The sequence below is a fragment of the Schistocerca cancellata genome, chromosome 7, assembly GCF_023864275.1.
Source record: "Schistocerca cancellata isolate TAMUIC-IGC-003103 chromosome 7, iqSchCanc2.1, whole genome shotgun sequence".
Lineage (NCBI taxonomy): Eukaryota > Metazoa > Arthropoda > Insecta > Orthoptera > Acrididae > Schistocerca > Schistocerca cancellata.
This window is the reverse complement of record NC_064632.1, coordinates 445,816,133-445,833,113: the sequence shown is the minus strand read 5'-3', so window position 1 is coordinate 445,833,113 and position 16,981 is coordinate 445,816,133. Positions and strand designations below refer to the sequence as shown.

The window sequence follows — 16,981 nt, the reverse complement described above, 5'->3', positions numbered from 1 at the left end:
ACTATGTCATCTATCTTGAGAATGCTGCGGACAGTTTCAGATGCTAGTGTAATGGCGCTTATTGATACCAGCAAAGGTTGAACAACATTTTCCTCCAGGATGTTTGTTATCGCTCCCTGAAAAAATAAAATCATAAAAATGTTATTTAAGTCAATGGACAACACCAATTTCAGCATTCCTACAAGCTAGAAATTCTTTGCAACAAATTATAGTCTAAGGTCTATTTGGTTTATTTTAAATGTAGAAAAATGTTGTAAAAACAGTAAAGTATGTTAAAAGAAAATATAAGGAAAAAATATGTAAAATAAAAGAGAGACATCCACTTACCTGTACCCGATTGCTGTATGGCACACAGAAACATGCAACAATAATTACAGTAGCTTATGAGCTCTTGCTCTTTCTCTATCAAAAGTACACACCTTCACATAATCAACCACACAAGACCCCCAAATGCTCATATCCACGACCATGCTGTGTCATTGTGTCACAATGCATTCACGAACGCCGTACCTTGCCCTGGCCTCCAATACGATCAAATTCCCTTCCTCCATAACAGCAATTACGGAGTCACTACAAGCCTGTTGTTGATGATGATGATGATGATGATGCATGGTGTATGAATGTGAATCTACTGTAAGCGATGTGATGGAGTTATATGACCTAGCTCATGTACTGTCATTGGTTATTATAGAATTAATGGTGTGTTTGTGTATCTAAACCCTCCATGACAGTCAGTCTATTATGTACCATCACTGCATAATTTTCGTGTATTACATCAAACAGAGGTAGTAAATTATAGTAAATTAAAGTTTTAGACTTCAGGAAGGTCATTCTCCACCAGAAGTGACTCTCACTGATTTACAGCCATAATTCTGACACATCTTCTGTGGGAAATTAGCTGTACATCATTGAAATGTGTTTTGTTTAATACAGTGGAGGGATTTGTAGGCAGCAAATTGTTGTATCAGATGAATGCATCTCTTATGACGGAAAATAATTTGCTTGTATTCAGTCATTAAGCATTTTGTTTATTCAGCTACTACGACCATTTACAAACTTTTCACTGTTCAGTTAACATGCACAGTACCTACCCAAGGCTGGTGTACAGGCCAAGTGACACAAGCTGCTGCTTGGGCCACCAAGCTGGAAGGAGTGTCAGAGGCCCCACCACTGTTAGACTTTTATATAGGACGTATCACAATTAGTAGCAGTCACTTGCTGTGCCAAGCTAAGATAGGTGCCAGTTGCACCCAAGTACAAGATTTGCTTACAGTGCCTATCACAATAGGTGAAAACTTTCACAGGTTAAAGTGTATGAGGGAAAGGTGGGAAGAGAGGGCACGTCAAATGATAAACCACTTGGGTGGAAAAACGTTGTTGAACTCGTCCTGTATCAATAATACTGGTACATTCTACTTGCAGAAAATATTTTGTGCCTTCATGGAACAGATCTGGAATACTGACAAGATCAGTCTCTTGTCATTTTTGAAGTAATAATTCCTTGTCTACATGTTCTCAATGTATATAGAAAAATATGGCATTTTGCTACCACCATGACTGTATCGGACTTCAACTCTGGCTGTTATTTCCACAGGCAAATTTTTGAGGTGTCTTGGAGAAAAGGGCAGATACAACAGTTGTTGAAACTGAAAAATTGTTTTGTAATGAACAATGGTAAGACATTCAAAAGAACAGTACAGCTCTGAACATTTATATGAAAGAGACTTTGTGGAACAGTAAACATCTCGCCTGAAGTCAGTTTCATCTTAGATATAACAACTAAGCTAGTCATCACATTTATGGCTCCATCATAGGTATTTCAATTCTTTGAGATTAGCAGGTAAAGACAGAAAATACATGTGCACTAACCTTAATGGAACTACAAAAGAAAGGGTAGGAGCAAACTTGCAAAAGGCCCCTATGACCACTGCAATGATTTTGGTATCAAAACAGCCTGAGCACATGTGCTAAAGTGAAGGGGTGTACCATCTTGGAGGTAACAAATCTGCTGATCATCGTAATCTTTGCTACAGAGTTGTGCTTTTCTGCAAACTAAAATGGAAAACTCGCCATGGATGCCAAAATGCATTAACTTGTTTGACCAATCCAGATCTTCCAGCTGTTTCCACTGCCAATGATTTAGAAAAAAAGGAAAAATGTCCTGCTGATGTCAAAGTCATTAAATCAAATTCACTAAAATTTGATTTCAATGTTAGGTTAAAAATACAGAATTCCCTGAGATTTTATGAAATTCCTTGAGATTTCCCTGATTGTTCCAGGTAAAATGTTGGTTCATTGGTTAATTTATTTGAGGGGAGGGAACCAAACAGCAAGGTTGTCAGTCCCATCGAATTACGGAAGGATGGGGAAGGAAGTCGGCCGTACCCTTTGAAAGGAACGATCCCGGCATTTGCCTGAAGCAATTCAGGGAAATCACGGAAAACCTACATCAGGATGGCTGGACATGGATATGAACCATTGACCTCTTGAGTGTGAGTCCCGTGTGCTAACCACTGCGCCATCTCACTCGGTCAGGTAAAATGTAATTCTTTGAGAAGTCCAGTTTACCAAAAGAATCACCACCCTGGAATCTTACTGTTCCAGGCCTCTATGCTACACAATACTGTCATCAAGGAATGTCTATGTTAACTATGTGCTGAACTGTGGCAGTTCTGTTGAGAGAAAGGTTGTAACTACTGCCTTCAAGCTGCTAGGCGCAATGGCTAGTTCTTCATTCACAGTCCTTCCTGAGGAAGAAGTTGCAGAGCTTTTAGAGGAAAGTCTAAGTGAAAATGAGAGTGACAATGATTTTGATGATGACAGTGATTCATTTGTAAACAATTAGAGTGAAATAACGATGAAAGCAGTCCACCCTGGATAGTTTTAAAAAGTATCACACAAAGAAAAGTTTTATGTTGTAATGCTTTAGGTAAAGATATATGAATGAAAGCATAATTTTTGTTTTAATGTATATCCTAATTGTCCATCAGCTCACTGTTTCCACAAAAAGACTCGTGCAATTCTCTATAGCGCACTCTGGTGGTGATTTAAATAAGAGAGCAGATGACCTGTGTCTGCATTATACAGTGCAAAGGGTTAATGAAGGCAGAGGAGAGAAATGGGGTTGACCAGATAAACTTAATTATGAAAATTATAAAATTTGCTGTGTTAAATAAAATGCATTTCATAAAACACAAACTATAAGGACAACTCCCAGTCTCACAGTAGTTACAGTAAGTTTTTTTTTATTAAAACAAGAAAATTTCAATTTCACCTTTCGAACATTGATGCCTGCGTACATCTCCCCCTGAGCATGTCGATTCCGTAATTCAGTGACTGTTGCAATTGGATTCAGTCCAGCATTTTCTGCTAAAGTAGAAGGTATCACTTCCAATGCATCAGCAAAGGCCCTGTAATTGAAATTTGGAAATTAAAATAATTTACAATACGAGGGAAAAAAGAAAACTGGACAAGTGCCATGTTAAACAATTTTACATTCAAATCTTTATAGAACTCATAAAAACGAATAATGGATGGACACACACACACACACACACACACACACACACACACACACACACACACACACAGAGAGAGAGAGAGAGAGAGAGAGAGAGAGAGAGAGAGAGAGAGTGCGGGGGGGTAGGTTCATACACATGTGTGGCTATCTGAGTGGCCTCCTATCTTTCACAAATTCAAACTGATCTTTAATTAAGTAACTATTCCTTTTGCCTGGTATTAGAACTCACATTGAAAACAAGTCTCCAGAGATGGTCTTTTCTGTACTTACTGTTGTTGATGTAACAGTTGTTCTGGTTTCTTTGCATCTCTCTAGACTGCACAGAATTTTATGTTATTATCCAGAGGAAAGCCTTTAAATTAAAACACTGTATCTTCCTCTGAAGTTATTTTAACTTCAGCCTGGCTTTTATGAAGACAAGATTATTGTCTATAATAGAAGGAAACATTCCACGAAGGAAAAATATATTTAAAAACAAAGATGATGTGACTTACCAAATGAAAGTGCTGGCAGGTCGACAGACACACAAACAAACACAAACATACACACAAAATCCAAGCTTTCGCAACCAACGGTTGCCTCGTCAGGAAAGAGGGAAGGAGAAGGAAAGACAAAAGGATATGGGTTTTAAGGGAGAGGGTAAGGAGTCATTCCAATCCCGGGAGCGGAAAGACTTACCTTAGGGGGAAAAAAGGACAGGTATACACTCGCACACACACACATATCCATCCACACATACACAGACACAAGCAGACACTTGTAAAGGCAAAGAGTTTGGCAGAGAGTTTGGGCAGAGATGTCAGTCGGGACGGAAGTACAGAGGCAAAGATGATGTTGAAAGACAGGTGAGGTATGAGCGGCGGCAGATTGAAATTAGAAATTAGCGGAGATTGAGGCCTGGCGGATAGCGAGAAGAGAGGATATGCTGAAGGGCAAGTTCCCATCTCCGGAGTTCTGACAGGTTGGTGTTAGTGGGAAGTATCCAGATAACCCGGACTGTGTAACACTGTGCCAAGATGTGCTGGCCGTGCACCAAGGCATGTTTAGCCACAGGGTGATCCTCATTACCAACAAACACTGTCTGCCTGTGTCCATTCATGCGAATGGACAGTTTGTTGCTGGTCATTCCCACATAGAATGCATCACAGTGTAGGCAGGTCAGTTGGTAGATCACGTGGGTGCTTTCACACGTGGCTCTGCCTTTGATTGTGTACACCTTCCGGGTTACAGGACTGGAGTAGGTGGTGGTGGGAGGGTGCATGGGACAGGTTTTACACCGGGGGCGGTTACAAGGGTAGGAGCCAGAGGGTAGGGAAGGTGGTTTGGGGATTTCATAGGGATGAACTAAGAGGTTACGAAGGTTAGGTGGACGGCGGAAAGACACTCTTGGTGGAGTGGGGAGGATTTCATGAAGGATGGATCTCATTTCAGGGCAGGATTTGAGGAAGTTGTATCCCTGCTGGAGAGCCACATTCAGAATCTGATCCAGTCCCGGAAAGTATCCTGTCACAAGTGGGGCACTTTTGTGGTTCTTCTGTGGGAGGTTCTGGGTTTGAGAGGATGAGGAAGTGGCTCTGGTTATTTGCTTCTGTACCAGGTCGGGAGGGTAGTTGCGGGATGCGAAAGCTGTTGTCAGGTTGTTGGTGTAATGCCTCAGGGATTCCGGACTGGAGCAGATTCGTTTGCCACGAAGACCTAGGCTGTAGGGAAGGGACCGTTTGATGTGGAATGGGTGGCAGCTATCGTAATGGAGGTACTGTTGCTTGTTGGTGGGTTTGATGTGGACGGACGTGTGAAGCTGCCCATTGGACAGGTGAAGGTCAACATCAAGGAAAGTGGCATGGGATTTGGAGTAGGACCAGGTGAATCTGATGGAACCAAAGGAGTTGAGGTTGGAGAGGAAATTCTGGAGTTCTTCTTCACTGTGAGTCCAGATCATGAAGATGTCATCAATAAATCTGTACCAAACTTTGGGTTGGCAGGCCTGGGTAACCAAGAAGGCTTCCTCTAAGCGACCCATGAATAGGTTGGCGTACGAGGGGGCCATCCTGGTACCCATGGCTGTTCCCTTTAATTGTTGGTATGTCTGGTTTTCAAAAGTGAAGAAGTTGTGGGTCAGGATGAAGCTGGCTAAGGTAATGAGGAAAGAGGTTTTGGGTAGGGTGGCAGGTGATCGGCGTGAAAGGAAGTGCTCCATCGCAGCGAGGCCCTGGACGTGCGGGATATTTGTGTATAAGGAAGTGGCATCAATGGTTACAAGGATGGTTTCTGGGGGTAACGGACTGGGTAAGGATTCCAGGCGTTCGAGAAAGTGGTTGGTGTCTTTGATGAAGGATGGGAGACTGCATGTAATGGGTTGAAGGTGTTGATCCACGTAGGCAGAGATACGTTCTGTGGGGGCTTGGTAACCAGCTACAATGGGGCGGCCGGGATGATTGGGTTTGTGAATTTTAGGGAGAAGGTAGAAGGTAGGGGTGCGGGGTGTCGGTGGGGTCAGGAGGTTGATGGAGTCAGGTGAAAGGTTTTGTAGGGGGCCTAAGGTTCTGAGGATTCCTTGAAGCTCTGCCTGGACATCAGGAATGGGATTACCTTGGCAAACTTTGTATGTGGTGCTGTCTGAAAGCTGACGCAGTCCCTCAGCCACGTACTCCCGACGATCAAGTACCACGGTCGTGGAACCCTTGTCCGCCGGAAGAATGACGATGGACCGGTCAGCCTTCAGATCACGGATAGCCTGGGCTTCAGCAGTGGTGATGTTGGGAGTAGGATTAAGGTTTTTTAAGAAGGATTGAGAGGCAAGGCTGGAAGTCAGAAATTCCTGGAAGGTTTGGAGAGGGTGATTTTGAGGAAGAGGAGGTGGGTCCCGCTGTGACGGAGGACGGAACTGTTCCAGGCAGGGTTCAATTTGGATAGTGTCTCGGGGAGTTGGATCATTAGGGGTAGGATTAGGATCATTTTTCTTCGTGGCAAAGTGATACTTCCAGCAGAGAGTACGAGTGTAGGACAGTAAATCTTTGACGAGGGCTGTTTGGTTGAATCTGGGAGTGGGGCTGAAGGTGAGGCCTTTGGATAGGACAGAGGTTTCGGATTGGGAGAGAGGTTTGGAGGAAAGGTTAACTACTGAATTAGGGTGTTGTGGTGCCAGATTGTGTTGATCGGAATTTTGAGGTTTTGGAGGGAGTGGAGCTGGAAGTGGGAGATTGAGTAGATGGGAGAGACTGGGTTTGTGTGCAATGAGAGGTGGTTGAGGTTTGCTGGAAAGGTTGTGAAGGGTGAGTGAGTTGCCTTTCCGGAGGTGGGAAACCAGGAGATTGGATAGTTTTTTGAGGTGAAGGGTGGCATGCTGTTCTAATTGGCGGTTGGCCTGTAGGAGGATGCTCTGAATAGCCGGTGTGGATGTGGGAGAGGAAAGATTGAGGACTTTTATTAAGGATAGGAGTTGACGGGTGTGTTCATTGGCTGAGTTGATGTGTAGGTGAAGGATTAGGTGGGTGAGGGCAATGGATTGTTCAGTTTGGAACTGGTATAGGGACTGATGGAAAGAAGGGTTGCAACCAGAGATGGGAACTTTAAGTGTGAGGCCTTTGGGGGTTATGCCAAATGTCAGACAAGCCTGAGAAAATAAAATATGTGAGCGTAATCTGGCTAGGGTGAAGGCATGCTTGCGGAGGGAATGTAAATAAAACTTAATGGGGTCGTTGTGGGGGTGTTGTGAGGGTGACATGGTATTAGAAGGTGGAAAGTTTAACATGAGGTTGAAATGAAAAAGAAAGATAGAAATATATGGGGAGAGATAAAGGTGAACTAGAAAGCAATTGGAGATCTGGTATGAAAAAAAGGCGAAAAAGTGTTGGTTAAGTTGATCTTGTATTGAACTTGGGTTGGTAGACAGCGATGTGTAAAAAGGTTAGGTGGTTGTGTTGCCGCTAAATCACGTTAAAGGACGGAGAAATTCGGGAAAATTTCGAGAAAATTTCGAAAAAACGTATTAGAGGAGTGGTGTTGTGGTGAAAGATTACGAAAATGGGGCTAACAATTGTAGAAAAAATGACGTTAAAACCTGTGGGGAGCGGCTAAAATGACGTTAAAGGACGGAGAAATTCGAGAAAATTTCGAAAAAACGTATTAAAGGAGTGGTGTTGTGGTGAAAGATTACGAAAATGGGGCTAACAATTGTAGAAAAAATGACGTTAAAACCTGTGGGGAGCGGCTAAAATGATCAGTGATGTGCGAAAAACGGAAGTGGAAATAAAGTTAAAAGTTATTAGAAGTAGCCGAAATGGTTGTTAAATACGTGAAAGCAGCTGTTATTGAACTAGAAACGGTGGATTTTATAGCAGCGGTAGTGTTGAAAGCGGAAACTAAAATCTTTTGGTTATGGTTGGGAAGTGGGTTACGTATTGTTGAGCATATATATGGCGGGATAAAAATGTATAGTAGATTACGGTAAAAAGGGGGGTGAATACAAAGTGAGACTACTGGTAAAAACAGAAAGAGAAAATAAAGAGAAAAAAGAGAAATAAGTCGACAGGAAAGATTTCGAAATGCAAAGGCGCCAATAACAAACGTAATTGTTGGGTTCAAATTAATGATATGTTTATAATAGAAGGAAACATTCCACGAAGGAAAAATATATTTAAAAACAAAGATGATGTGACTTACCAAATGAAAGTGCTGGCAGGTCGACAGACACACAAACAAACACAAACATACACACAAAATCCAAGCTTTCGCAACCAACGGTTGCCTCGTCAGGAAAGAGGGAAGGAGAAGGAAAGACAAAAGGATATGGGTTTTAAGGGAGAGGGTAAGGAGTCATTCCAATCCCGGGAGCGGAAAGACTTACCTTAGGGGGAAAAAAGGACAGGTATACACTCGCACACACACACATATCCATCCACACATACACAGACACAAGCAGACACTTGTAAAGGCAAAGAGTTTGGCAGAGAGTTTGGGCAGAGATGTCAGTCGGGACGGAAGTACAGAGGCAAAGATGATGTTGAAAGACAGGTGAGGTATGAGCGGCGGCAGATTGAAATTAGAAATTAGCGGAGATTGAGGCCTGGCGGATAGCGAGAAGAGAGGATATGCTGAAGGGCAAGTTCCCATCTCCGGAGTTCTGACAGGTTGGTGTTAGTGGGAAGTATCCAGATAACCCGGACTGTGTAACACTGTGCCAAGATGTGCTGGCCGTGCACCAAGGCATGTTTAGCCACAGGGTGATCCTCATTACCAACAAACACTGTCTGCCTGTGTCCATTCATGCGAATGGACAGTTTGTTGCTGGTCATTCCCACATAGAATGCATCACAGTGTAGGCAGGTCAGTTGGTAGATCACGTGGGTGCTTTCACACGTGGCTCTGCCTTTGATTGTGTACACCTTCCGGGTTACAGGACTGGAGTAGGTGGTGGTGGGAGGGTGCATGGGACAGGTTTACCAAGCCCCCACAGAACGTATCTCTGCCTACGTGGATCAACACCTTCAACCCATTACATGCAGTCTCCCATCCTTCATCAAAGACACCAACCACTTTCTCGAACGCCTGGAATCCTTACCCAGTCCGTTACCCCCAGAAACCATCCTTGTAACCATTGATGCCACTTCCTTATACACAAATATCCCGCACGTCCAGGGCCTCGCTGCGATGGAGCACTTCCTTTCACGCCGATCACCTGCCACCCTACCCAAAACCTCTTTCCTCATTACCTTAGCCAGCTTCATCCTGACCCACAACTTCTTCACTTTTGAAAACCAGACATACCAACAATTAAAGGGAACAGCCATGGGTACCAGGATGGCCCCCTCGTACGCCAACCTATTCATGGGTCGCTTAGAGGAAGCCTTCTTGGTTACCCAGGCCTGCCAACCCAAAGTTTGGTACAGATTTATTGATGACATCTTCATGATCTGGACTCACAGTGAAGAAGAACTCCAGAATTTCCTCTCCAACCTCAACTCCTTTGGTTCCATCAGATTCACCTGGTCCTACTCCAAATCCCATGCCACTTTCCTTGATGTTGACCTTCACCTGTCCAATGGGCAGCTTCACACGTCCGTCCACATCAAACCCACCAACAAGCAACAGTACCTCCATTACGATAGCTGCCACCCATTCCACATCAAACGGTCCCTTCCCTACAGCCTAGGTCTTCGTGGCAAACGAATCTGCTCCAGTCCGGAATCCCTGAGGCATTACACCAACAACCTGACAACAGCTTTCGCATCCCGCAACTACCCTCCCGACCTGGTACAGAAGCAAATAACCAGAGCCACTTCCTCATCCTCTCAAACCCAGAACCTCCCACAGAAGAACCACAAAAGTGCCCCACTTGTGACAGGATACTTTCCGGGACTGGATCAGATTCTGAATGTGGCTCTCCAGCAGGGATACAACTTCCTCAAATCCTGCCCTGAAATGAGATCCATCCTTCATGAAATCCTCCCCACTCCACCAAGAGTGTCTTTCCGCCGTCCACCTAACCTTCGTAACCTCTTAGTTCATCCCTATGAAATCCCCAAACCACCTTCCCTACCCTCTGGCTCCTACCCTTGTAACCGCCCCCGGTGTAAAACCTGTCCCATGCACCCTCCCACCACCACCTACTCCAGTCCTGTAACCCGGAAGGTGTACACAATCAAAGGCAGAGCCACGTGTGAAAGCACCCACGTGATCTACCAACTGACCTGCCTACACTGTGATGCATTCTATGTGGGAATGACCAGCAACAAACTGTCCATTCGCATGAATGGACACAGGCAGACAGTGTTTGTTGGTAATGAGGATCACCCTGTGGCTAAACATGCCTTGGTGCACGGCCAGCACATCTTGGCACAGTGTTACACAGTCCGGGTTATCTGGATACTTCCCACTAACACCAACCTGTCAGAACTCCGGAGATGGGAACTTGCCCTTCAGCATATCCTCTCTTCTCGCTATCCGCCAGGCCTCAATCTCCGCTAATTTCTAATTTCAATCTGCCGCCGCTCATACCTCACCTGTCTTTCAACATCATCTTTGCCTCTGTACTTCCGTCCCGACTGACATCTCTGCCCAAACTCTCTGCCAAACTCTTTGCCTTTACAAGTGTCTGCTTGTGTCTGTGTATGTGTGGATGGATATGTGTGTGTGTGCGAGTGTATACCTGTCCTTTTTTCCCCCTAAGGTAAGTCTTTCCGCTCCCGGGATTGGAATGACTCCTTACCCTCTCCCTTAAAACCCATATCCTTTTGTCTTTCCTTCTCCTTCCCTCTTTCCTGACGAGGCAACCGTTGGTTGCGAAAGCTTGGATTTTGTGTGTATGTTTGTGTTTGTTTGTGTGTCTGTCGACCTGCCAGCACTTTCATTTGGTAAGTCACATCATCTTTGTTTTTAAATATACAAGATTATTGTCTACAATATTAGGAAAAGGATAGTTGCTACTCACCATAAAGGTGACCCAATGAGTTGCAGGAAGGCACAATGAAATTACTGTTGTGCCTGTCTGCAACTTTATAGATCACCTTTGTGGTGAGGAGCGACAATTTATCCTTTCCCTAATACTGTTGCTATTACAACCTGAAGTTTCCGCAGCAATATTATTGTTAGTGATTTTAGAGTTTCCCAGTGTAGGAACATTTTTAATATTTCTTGGGCAGTCAACCAAATGGTGCCATACAGAAGGAATGATGTTAAGGCAAAGCATTTTCTGGCCACCTTCAGGCATTCCCAATGACTACCTGCCTGTGCCGTTAAATCCTCCCCCTTCCCAACCCCCACAGACATCCTACAGCTGACAGACTCCAGGCTCAGATGAAAGTGCATCGCTGGGGCACGATCTCATGTCCTCTCAGTCATGCTGGCACCAGCAAAGGACGTAAATTCCTGCTCAGATTGCCACTGTGATTTGGCTGTGCTCTAAGCCGGGCTCTAGGCCCTGCTTACTTGATAACTGCTGTCTTTATTTATTAGTTCATTGTGTAGCTGTATGAGCTCTGTAGGTTCTTTCAGAATAAAGTCCCGGAAGGTACTGGACTGTTGCAACAACACTGTGGGAACGTAATTCATGACATGTCCATGAGAGATGAAGTGCTCTGCCACAGTGGACTTTGTTCATTTTTCGTGGGGCGTTTATGCTCCATGCATCTCTCCTGTAACACCCAGATAGTCTGACCTGCATACATTTTCCCCGCAATGGCAAAAGATGCAGTAGACCTCCAGTTTCCGGAGTTTTGTCATCCTCTATTGATGCCAACAAAGCTTTCATCTTGGCTGATGGGAGGAACACACACCTGACGTTATGTTTCCACAGTATTCTTCCAACTTTCACTGCCTTCTTCATGATGTATGGTATGGTTGCCACTGAAACAGGTTTTCCTTCATCCTCAGCAGACTGTGTCCTCGACTTCTTTGGTCTTACAGTGTATTTTATCTGGCAGTTGCTGCAACCATCCATATGGAACACACCCTGTAGGTGCTTCAATTTGGCTGCTAGACTGCCTTGATCTGAATTTTCACGTGCTCTGTGCCTTAGCGAGATTACATCATCATCTCGTTGCAAAGAAGGAAGACAGTTGGAGTCGTGCAAGTACAAATCTGTACGTGTCAGTTTATATTAAATGCTGTGTCCTAGTGTGCCATATAATCTTTGCTTGATGAGCACATCCCGAAATGAAAGCTGAATATTTTCTTATGTTTTCATTGTGAATTTGATATTTTCGTGCAGCAAACTCAGGTGCTGCAAGATGTCGTTTAGACGAGATGATGTCCGTGCAGCCAGATTATGGAAGTATCATCCACATACCAAGAAAAGCATAAGAACTTGTAGACTGTTGACTCCAGAGCTTGTTCAAATGCCTCCATAAAAATACTGGCCACCACTGGCGGTAGCGGGCTGCCCATCACCACTCCATCTGTTTGTTCATGGTAATTTCCATTTAATAGAAAGAAGGTTGACGTAATCACAAATTCAAGCACTTTCGTTAGCTAGTCAAAGACTGAAGTGTTGCTGCAGACTGAGAGCTGGCCTATTTGTCTGTGGTTGCTGTATGCACATCAGTGATTGTGTGCTGGCTCACCTAAGCAGACTTGAGCCGTTGGAACTAGTGTGTCACTGCTTCTGCTCTCTCTCTCTCTCTCTCTCTCTCTCTCTCTCTCTCTCTCTCTCTCTCTCACACACACACACACACACACACACACACACACACACACACACACACACACACACAGAATGTTGGGTATATGTTGTGCATGTAAATATTATCTTCAGAGCATGTACTGTAATCTGCTACTCACTAAATCAACATTTTCTGACAGCTACCTGTGAACAGAGCATTGCTAGTGTGTGTTTGAACTAAGCACATTAAGTTAGCTGCCTACAATGTATTATGTTGCTGTTTACTGTACAGATTTCTTCCTGTTAGTGTGTGATTAAGCCGACAGTTGGTTGCCTACAAGTTTTCATTGTTTTGTACAATGTAATTAACTAAGCCGTATGACTGGACACAGACAATAGAGGTAGCACGAGTATATTCAGAGAATACGAAAAGGTTGGTGCCTTTTTTTTAGCACTGTACCGTTTCAGGTTAGTTAAGGGTATTTCCTGGCATCTTCATATGCCGAGGTGGACTGATATTAAAACATGGGAGGGAGGGAACGGATTTCTCAGCTACAAAATATACCTTTTCTCGAGTGAAAATATACTTTTTCCTGCGTGACAATACACTAAAACACCATGTGAAATTATATTATACATAGACAAAGAACTTCCCACAATTTTAGGAAACAAAACACAGCAAAAAAAATGCTTCTTGGAAAGACCTGATATGCAGCAACACGTACACTGCATATTTTTGTATCATGAAAGTATAAATATGAATTCCACCAAAGACAGTGTGGTAGCTTTCAAAGCAGTGAAATTGAGATTGTGCTGCATGATGCACTTTTGTCAGCCCATTATACTCATGTCAGGTGATCTCATAAGACAATGACAGCAGATATTCAGAGTGTACAACACATGGTGCAGTCAGCCAATAGCAGCATCAGTGTTAAGTAGTTCGTAGATGCAAGTAGGAAAAGTTCTTTTTTTAAATTAATATACATACAGTACAGCAACAAGAAAAGTTAAGCGTTCACTTAGTATACAGCTCGACAAAAGTTCTTTGCTGTTCCCCCTCTCCTCCCCCTCCCCTCAAGGGTGTGGTTAAGGGAGGCTCCTAAGAGCCCAGCTTAAATTGCAGCTCCTGAATATTTCTGACAAGCACAATTATAAATATCAATGCTGTGCACCGAACATTTGTGGATAGAAAAGCCAGTTACATGTGAAATTACTCAAGAACTCACCCCCCCCCCCCCCATTTTTTTAAAGGGATTATTATACTTGTTGCCATCATTATTGCATAATTTTTAATCTTCAAAAAGAACTAAAACAAATATGAAAACTAACCTTGAAGCTTGGTCCTTTTTAATGATTGTTCCCCTTTAAGATATGTTGTTGTTGTGGTCTTCAGTCCTGAGACTGGTTTGATGCAGCTCTCCATGCTACTCTATCCTGTGCAAGCTTCTTCATCTCCCAGTACCTACTGCAACCTACATCCTTCTGAATCTGCTTAGTGTATTGATCTCTTGGTCTCCCTCTACGATTTTTACCCTCCACGCTGCCCTCCAATGCTAAATTTGTGATCCCTCGATGCCTCAGAACATGTCCTACCAACCGATCCCTTCTTCTAGTCAAGTTGTGCCACAAACTTCTCTTCTCCCCAATCCTATTCAATACTTCCTCATTAGTTATGTGATCTATCCACCTAATCTTCAGCATTCTTCTGTAGCACCACATTTCGAAAGCTTCTATTCTCTTCTTGTCCAAACTATTTACCGTCCATGTTTCACTACCATACATGGCTACACTCCATACAAATACTTTCAGAAACGACTTCCTGACACCTAAATCTATATTCGATGTTAACAAATTTCTCTTCTTGAGAAACGCTTTCCTTGCCATTGCCAGTCTACATTTTATATCCTCTCTACTTCGACCATCATCGGTTATTTTACTCCCTAAATAGCAAAACTCCTTTACTACTTTAAGTGTCTCATTTCCTAATCTAATTCCCTCAGCATCACCCGACTTAATTCGACTACATTCCATTATCCTCGTTTTGCTTTTGTTGATGTTCATCTTATATCCTCTTTTCAAGACACTGCCCATTCCGTTCAACTGCTCTTCCAAGTCCTTTGCTGTCTCTGACAGAATTACAATGTCATCGGCGAACCTCAAAGTTTTTACTTCTTCTCCATGAATTTTAATACCTACTCCAAATTTTTCTTTTGTTTCCTTTACTGCTTGCTCAATATACAGATTGAATAACATCGGGGAGAGGCTACAACCCTGTCTCACTCCTTTCCCAACCACTGCTTCCCTTTCATGCCCCTCGACTCTTATAACTGCCATCTGGTTTCTGTACAAATTGTAAATAGCCTTTCGCTCCCTGTATTTTACCCCTGCCGCCTTCAGAATTTGAAAGAGAGTATTCCAGTCAACATTGTCAAAAGCTTTCTCTAAGTCTACAAATGCTAGAAACGTAGGTTTGCCTTTTCTTAATCTTTCTTCCAAGATAAGTCGTAAGGTCAGTATTGCCTCACGTGTTCCAACATTTCTACGGAATCCAAACTGATCTTCTCCGAGGTCGGCTTCTACCAGTTTTTCCATTCGTCTGTAAAGAATTCGCGTTAGTATTTTGCAGCTGTGACTTATTAAACTGATAGTTCGGTAACTTTCACATCTGTCAACACCTGCTTTCTTTGGGATTGAAATTATTATATTCTTCTTAAAGTCTGAGGGTATTTCGCCTGTCTCATACATCGTGCTCACCAGATGGTAGAGTTTTGTCATGACTGGCTCTCCTGAGGCCATCAGTAGTTCTAATGGAATGTTGTCTACTCCCGGGGCCTTGTTTTGACTCAGGTCTTTCAGTGCTCTGTCAAACTCTTCACGCAGTATCTTATCTCCCATTTCATCTTCATCTACATCCTCTTCCATTTCCATAATATTGTCCTCAAGTACATCGCCCTTGTATAAACCCTCTATATACTCCTTCCACCTTTCTGCTTTCCCTTCTTTGCTTAGAACTGGGTTGCCATCTGAGCTCTTGATATTCATACAAGTGGTTCTCTTCTCTCCAAAGGTCTCTTTAATTTTCCTGTAGGCAGTATCTATCTTACCCCTAGTGAGACAAGCCTCTACATCCTTACATTTGTCCTCTAGCAACAAGGAACAGTTTTCAAACAAGATTTAATATTACAAAAGGTTCGAATGGGAAAAAAAACATTCACAAGCTAGTCACCAAATTCCTACAGACAGGCATCGTTGCTTGTGATCTAGCAGGGAGATATATCAGACACAAATGTGCCAGTTAAATTCTAAATACTGGCATAAATGGCTAGTCTTTTGGGATAACAATTTTTCTAAGTGGCTAGCCCTCAAAGTGTTAAACTTTGAAAAAGAGTCTAATGCTCTGTGATTTAAGAAATTTGTCGCACTTTCTCACATTTAACATAATTATTCTTATGTAAACAGAAATTGACTGCAAAAGTAACAATTCTCAAAGCATCATTCACAATATTTTCCTGTGACCCATTAAAAATTTGAACAGTTGTGACATCATGTTCATCAAAAGCAGTTTGTTGTTACAAAGTATTACATAGTCTTCGTTCAAAAGCCTTTGACACATTTTGCTGTTGGCAGACGCTTGGGTATGCACTATGTTTTGTTGTTGTAAATGACATATTTTCTTAAGTTTTATTTTGGTATTATTCTCTCATTTATGTTTTACTGCTGCAGTATTATTCTGCATTAATGGGCTAAAGTAAAATTCCTTGTTAGAGTATCAGTGCTTACCAATCAAAATTACAAAAATTTAGCTGAAAAATCAAACAATGAAAAATTCCCAGAAATCTAAAATATTCCTGTGTTTTCCTGGATGAAAACTCCTCAGTTCTTCCCAGATTTCATAGTTATCCCGGGTTGTATACACCCGGAAGAAAGGACTACCTGTTTTTAAAAATTAATGTCTCAAAAACTAAAATTAAGATGGCTAGATGAGAGCAACAAACAATATGTTTATTGCAAAAGTTGAAGGAATTTTTTACAGAATTATACAGAAATACTTAAAGGTGCTAACAGAAGGCACTGTAATCACAAAATCAGTGCCTATAAATAGTGTGCTGCAGCTCCTAGTGATCAGTTCCACCACTGAAATGGTAAAGGAGGTTAGCATACAGAAGGAAGAGGTAGAAATAATGTGTACCAATTAACAACCTGTTTTTCGGTGTTAGAATATCACAAGTTGGTACACAATCCTATAGCAACAAGGAACAGTTTTCAAACAAGATTTAATATTACAAAAGGTTCGAATGGGAAAAAAAACATTCACAAGCTAGTCACCAAATTCCTACAGACAGGCATTGTTGCTTGTGATCTAG

At 42.7% G+C, this 16,981-nt stretch overlaps 1 protein-coding gene across 1 annotated transcript in view; it reads right to left on the bottom strand.

Moving 5' to 3' along the window:
* LOC126091869 (T-complex protein 1 subunit delta) overlaps positions 1-16,981 on the bottom strand; it is a 109,243-nt gene that overhangs the window by 12,812 nt on the left and 79,450 nt on the right. The window contains exons 11-12 of the mRNA XM_049907153.1: positions 3,275-3,410; positions 3-116 (exon numbers count right to left, since the gene is read on the bottom strand). Coding sequence (XP_049763110.1) covers positions 3-116; positions 3,275-3,410 — 250 coding nt within the window. The remainder of the gene's footprint in view (positions 1-2; positions 117-3,274; positions 3,411-16,981) is intronic.